Source organism: Pteropus alecto, unplaced genomic scaffold (assembly GCF_000325575.1).
Source record: "Pteropus alecto unplaced genomic scaffold, ASM32557v1 scaffold121, whole genome shotgun sequence".
Lineage (NCBI taxonomy): Eukaryota > Metazoa > Chordata > Mammalia > Chiroptera > Pteropodidae > Pteropus > Pteropus alecto.
Genome location: NW_006434369.1, coordinates 9,644,145 through 9,650,844, shown reverse-complemented (window position 1 = coordinate 9,650,844; position 6,700 = coordinate 9,644,145). Strand labels below are relative to the sequence as shown.

Here is a 6,700-nt window from a genome sequence, read left to right as displayed (position 1 = left end):
ATATGAGCTCTCCTTCTCTCTGAGTTACTGCTTGGCTTTTTCTGGTCTGATTTTGGAGTTTTTCCATAACGAGAAGATCTGGGAGACAAAAGCTTCTGTCTTGGTTCTGACACTAACTTTTTGGTCTCATACAAGTAACTTCTCATCTAGGTTCTTAGCATCCTCCTCTGTAAAGTGAAGAGTTTGGATGATCCTAAATTCTATTCTCTGTCTAAACATTCTCTAATACTGAGTTTATCAGTTTTTGGGTTTTTTTTTTTTTTTTTTTTTTTTTGCCTATGGATAGATTTTGGCCACAGACCATCCTCCACAGAGGTCAGACTAAGGTAACATATTCTGAGAGAGCAGGAGTTGATTTTGGCACATTCAGTAAGCCTTTCAAAAAACAAGGAGTCCTCAAATTAAGCTACCTTTATAACCCTCTTATTAAATTCAAATATTATTCCCTGTCCTTTCTACTTTCCTATGTTTCTCTACCACTACCTCCCACCAAAAAAAAAAAAAAAAAAAAAAAAAGAAAAGAAAAAGAAAAAAAGAAAAGAAAGAAAAATTTAAAAAAAACCTCTTGTATTTTCTTCTTTCTTAGTTCTTGGAAAATGGCATGTAATTACTTGTTCTTCTTCCTCGGCTGCCTCTTGTCACCTGTGCAAACAAGAACAGAGACTTCAGATCTCAGGGTTTCCCTAACAGGTGTTTTTATGTAAATAGACATTCACCCTGACATGGGGCAGTGGAAAGTTGAAGACACTTTTCCGAAGGTAAGATGTCTTTAAGGAGTTCTAAAAAAAACCACCACCACTATTGCAGGGGAAGAAGCCATTCTGCTGTCTCCCCTTGGTGCTCAGCTCACAGCTGGCCAGTTGACCAGTGGTGTCATTGGTCTTCATGTGGCTCTGCATATCTAATCAGAACTATGGATTGCTGTTGCTCTTGGCCATGCCTTTGCAGGCTGTGCACAATCCATCAACAAACTTTGAGACTTTGCATGTGGAAACAAGAGACCACATCAAATTAGAGAGGAAATAGAAGAGTGAATATTCATCTAATTAAGGGTCTTTCTGTGACCTCACCAAATGAACTTATCAGCTTGAGTGAAAAAAATACTGGCATATTGATTAGTTTTTAGTAAGCTCATTAAAGGGTCTTTAGTTTTTAGTAAGCTCATTATGATTGAAATTATAGCATTAGATTTTTAGAATGATTTTCATCCAGCCAAAAAGTTGTTACCACTATATTTAATGATCATAAATCTTTACATACGCTTCGATATTTCTGAAACTTCATTCACTTTCCTGTTGGCAAATGCTAACCTACTTTGAAAACTTTTTTCAACTCTGCTTCTTATCTATTCTGGACTTTAAAACCCTGTTAGTTCTGGCTTGGTATTACCACAGCAATCTCACGCTCCTAATTTCATGCTTCACTGTTTAAACCCTGCCTCCCCTGCTTTCCCCTTAAATTATATTCTTAACAATAAACATTAAATATCTTCCTAATTTTATTTTGCTGGAACTCCCCTTCTTAGAGGCTGTAGTGACTGATAAGTTAAAGTCCTACTTGTCGCCCCCTCATCACACTGATTTTTTAGGACAGCCAGCTGCTCATCACATAGCCCTCATAGCCATCCCTGTATTCATGTCTCTCAGCATTTTTCAGGACAGTCTTCTCCCTTGTTCTAATTCTCATCAGTTCAGACTACTCCCAGTCACTTTAGCAAAGCCTTACTAATTTATCTAGCTTTATATGGTCCAGATTCTTTTCATTTATGCTTTCATTTATTTTTTATTTTTGATGCAAATTCTCTCCTCCCCAGTAAGGTCTTCTCTTTTCAAATTTGTTCCCCCTGTAGTCATTCTGAGGGTGCTTAAAACTTTCTTTATCCATGTTGTTTACCAGCTCCCAGTGCTTTGAATCTAACTGTAATCATAATCTCGCTCCTTCAACCCCAGGTGCCAAGGATTGGAGACTCAATCTTCATTTAAGAAACACAACAGAACATAAAGGCTTAGAAACGGCAGAAGCAGGAGTAGAAGTAGTGGTGGGAAGTTCAGTTGGGGGAAAAGAGCAGGTGGCTCCATCCACTGGACCAGAGTCTCCCACATCCAACACTAAGCAGCTAGGTGGAGCACTAAGAAATTTTCACATACCTACCACAGTGCTAGAGAAGGCACTGTCCCCAAATGTGTGTCTGTGTGGAACTCCAATATTCATTTCATTCTGTAGAGATTTACATGGTATGAGTATAACTTTTCGGAAATAATAGTTTCCTTTTTGGTTCTAGTAGATGGGGGTGGGTCCTTAGTCTTGCATTCTCATAGGATCGAGCAGTCTCTAGGCTTCTCTGAGTCTTCAGAATTTCTCTTTCCATGTTTCCATAATGCATGGCTAGAGATAAGGGAACTGTTGACTTAGTAATTGATCATATTATCTTATCCAAACAAAGTTCACAAAAAGGATTTTAAACTCTGATTGGGAAATGATGTTGTTTGTTATTACTCTTTTTTTCATTGAAGGGAGTTTTTTCCCCCATAGAACACCTTCTAGTTGGGAAATTAGGTCTACTACTGACTTATTTTAGTCCTTCCTTTGTCCCGTGTCAGGTAGCACCAAGGAGTAGAAATATTTTAGGCCAAACGTTTAATCTTTGTCTTGTGCAAGATCCAAACATTTTCTGCTAGCACGATAAAGGAACTGTTCTTTGAATCAATATCACTATGGATACTATTGTAATTATGCACTTTATTAGTCCAATAGTCAGAACACAGGTTAACTAAAAACATACTCTTCACAAAGATTTACACCTGTGTATCTACAACCACAAAAGCTACTGCTAGACTTTGAATTAAAAATTTGAAGAACATTTGCCTTGTTTAGCAGGTTGGCTTGGAAAAGGGTGAGAAGGCAGATGGTTGGAGAATATGAGGTGTTAGAGGAATAGAATTTGAGCACTGATGAATATAGTCACTGTGCAGAAGTAGCAGGAAGGAGGTGGAGCTGAAGGCTGGCTGGAGAAACCATTATGGGGAAAAGAGGCTGAGGAAGAGGGAGAAGTGATAATCCAGAGTGGACTGTCTTTGAGTTTAGAGAGATGAAATTAGGATGAGAAAGGCAAAAGTGCTTTAGAAATACATGTGGGAGTCATCTCACGATAAGATTATTTTCTTATGAAATGATCGGGGACAACATGCAAGACAGACAGACCTTATAACAAATTTCTTCATGGATAAAAACAAGGAGGTAGACTAGACTAAGCAAATTTTAACAATAAAATTTCCTTTCGAAAATATCTTCTCTAGAGCAAATAGTATTAAAGGAAGGTTTGGATGTCATTCTGCCCAAGGTACCATCACAAGGTCACTGGCCAGACTGGAATTTTCAGCTTACAAACTATCCTTGAGAAGAAAAAGATCTATAGTCTCAGTTTTTATACAGCCTTCTATCCTATGACACATAAAAGCACAGGGCAGGGAGTGAGATGGTGACAAGTCATGCAGAGGACTTTTTGTGCCACAACATCATCCTGAGGACTTTTTGTGCCACAACATCATCTTGAAGGCCAGCAAAACCTTCCTGAGGGTCGGACAGCATTTGTCCCCCTGAGGCACAGGGCCAGCTCCCTGCATCCACATACCCCTGGAAAATGTCACACACTTTCCAAGTTTACGTTTGATCTTTGGTTCCATTCCTTATTACTGCCCTTGTTATTTCCCTCTTCATTTTCACCCACTGAAATAACACACAAAGAGGTAGAAAATGGGTAGACATTAAGCAACTGTGGCCATCACTGCCAGCACCCTTCTCAGCCCAGCAGCTTACATGGGAGAACACCACATTGGACAAGGATGCTTATAGACAAAATTATCTAAGTTGGGAGGAGTCCAGGTTCCTATGGCATATAAGACCTTGTCCTCAGACCAGCAGTATCAATCTTTCTGGGGCACACATTAGGAGGACAGAATTCCAAGCTATACTCCAAATCTACTGAATGAGAATCTACATTTTAACAAGATCCTTATTTTAAAAAGATTTTCAGGGAAATACAATTTTGAAAAGCACTGCTCTGTGATAGTGGCTCTTGACCTTGACTATGAATTAAAATAACTGGGAAGCTTTTAAAAATACCTCATGCCAAGTCCCCATTTCAAGAGATGGATTTAATTGGTCTGAGGTGGACCTGGGAATTAGTATTTTAAAATTTTGCCTAGTGATTTTATAATGTGCAGTCCAGGTCAAGAAATGCTGCTAGGGAAATATCTGTATATTAGTTGGGTCTTGACTGATACCTTTTGGTACTTAGCTAGTGACTCCCAACTAGGCCACACTGTCTCAAGATTTCACAAGCAGAGATTTCAATTAATTCTAGCCTCAATTAACTTGATCTCCTATTTCATTCTTTTAAGTTCTTCAGGAACTGTACCATCTCTGTCAATTTGCATTCAGTTAGGTGGTTGTTACTTTTAATTGCCTTAGCAGGGGAAACTGGTAATTTATACATACAACTGAAGAAAAGAAGGTTCTTAATTTTTGCTAGAGGAGAATGAGATTAACAGTAGTAGTGACTAACCCTATGTTCCAGGCCCTGTTCTGAGCACTTGATACTTTGGGATCTTAGGAGATGGGTACTAATATTGTCTCCATGATGCACAGGAGAAAACTGAAACAAAAAGATATTGAGTGCCTCACTGAGTATCACAGGTCTACAAGTGGTAAGAACAAGGTAGGAACTCAGACAGTCTGGCACAGAACTTTTCTCCTAACCATGGCTTCCCACAGCAAAAACAATGCATGCCTTTGAATTTCTGTTCTCATCCAAGGAAGTTTAGGCCATGAAAAGAGGTGAAAAGGTAGGGTTAGCCTTGGGTTTGGAGTAGGTGGCTACTTATGTATTCCCATAGATCCAGAACAGAAGGTTTGGAGAGGAACTCAGGGATAGAGGAATGACACAATTGCACAATTGATTGTCCAAGCCTAGACAATGCTAAACCATATGCACACTGGCACAGCAGGCGTTAACCAGGACCAAACCGAGATGTGCAGTTGCCCTACTTTGAGGTCATCCTATCACTAGAGTTGAACGGTGTTTACATAGGTTACACGGTTGGTTTGTGGACAGGTGGGGGACATACCCTAGTTTTCTTGATTCCTATTCCAATGCTCTTCTCACTATTTTGTACTGCTTGCCCTAACATGCATCTCTTCTTCAACAACTTTCCAACTAGAATAAGCATCATCCTCCTGTGTTCCTTAAACTCCCTGTTCAACACTTTAATCTCCAACTATTAGAGCACTCCTTGACCACTGTTTCTAGAACACCTTTGTACATAGTCCTATTTTATACCTAGAGAGAAGAGTCCTTGGTTATTTTTTGTCTATCGATTGATCTATTTGGTAAGCTAATGGAAATGAGGGGTTCATAGGGGCACAAGACACACTCTTAACCCATAGGAAACTCAGGGTCTAATGTAAAAACAAATCTCTTGGGAGCCCAGGGAAGGCTTCCTGGAAGAAGGTGAGTTGAAATAAATGAGTGGGTATGAGACAGGCAAAGACTAGAGGATATAAGAAACAAAGGCCTGTGGAGGTGAGAATATCAGTGTATAAGGAAAACAAGCAGTTTGGTGCTGCTGGGGCACACATTGAGGAGAAGGGGAGCAAGAGCCAAGTCAGGCACTTGGTTACAAAGACCCTTGTGTGTCATTCCAAGGGTTTGGATTTTCGTCTGTAAGTTAAGGGAAACCTTAAAGTGTTTTAAGCAGACTAAGACATGAGAAAATGTGTTCACATAAATAACTGTAGTTTTAGGCAATTTAAAAGTGTTCATTACTATTGGGATTTTAAGTAATCTAATTTATCTTTTAATTCTTATCCAACCATTTGTAATTAAGATCTGTTCAGAATTTAACACTTTTATGACCCTATTCTGATGCTTTATAGAATTTTTCACTCATTCGATTCTTAAGGAGTTAAAAATTTAGAGTGAGGAGAGACAGTAATCTCTTGATCCACTTACAGTAGTCTCTATTACTTACATAAACATTCACATGTGCATGATTAACTGAAGAGCCACATGTTTATGCTGGCCTGTTTGCTCATTGGAACTTTACAGTGAAATACTGGATATGATACTTAAACAATGAGATTTATTAAAAAGAGCTTTGTGTTGAAAATAATGATCTTGATATTAAACATAGTGAAAATTTTGTTTTTAATTGAATGGATGTTTAAAAATCACTATTCAACAATTTACAAATTAATCATTATTGAATTCAATACAATTGATTTAAAAAGTTGTTCTCTAAGCTCTGAGTAATCAGTTTTTTTCTCTGCACGTCTTACATCTGCCACATTTTAAATGGATTAGTTTCTTCTTTTTTTCTTTTTCTAAATTTAAATATAGATGTGGGGAAGGCATCAAAAATCTTTACTCAGAATTTCAAGGAGCCAAAACTAGTTAGAATTTGATATCAATACATCTGAAATGTCAACACATTTTTTTCCTGGATGGTTTCCTGTGATTTGGAGTCCTGATTTTGGGAGTAATTTTCAGTATTCCACTTTTTAAGTGTTTGCTTTCAAGGAAGATATTGCCTTTGAGACTCAGTTTAAATTCTCCAAAAGTAGAAAACACGTGAAAAAGCCAAATTACATGCTTATGTCTCCAGGGTCTCAGTCTCCTCTCAGAAATATACACTCTTGTACT

At 38.2% G+C, this 6,700-nt stretch overlaps 1 protein-coding gene across 1 annotated transcript in view; it reads right to left on the bottom strand.

Annotated features, from left to right (window-relative positions):
• Positions 1 to 607: 607 nt before the first annotated feature.
• The window catches only part of ADTRP (androgen dependent TFPI regulating protein), a 136,436-nt gene continuing 130,343 nt past the window's right edge, over positions 608 to 6,700 (bottom strand). Inside the window, exon 7 of the mRNA XM_025044902.1 lies at positions 608 to 642. Within this exon, the coding sequence (XP_024900670.1) occupies positions 608 to 642 (35 nt within the window). The remainder of the gene's footprint in view (positions 643 to 6,700) is intronic.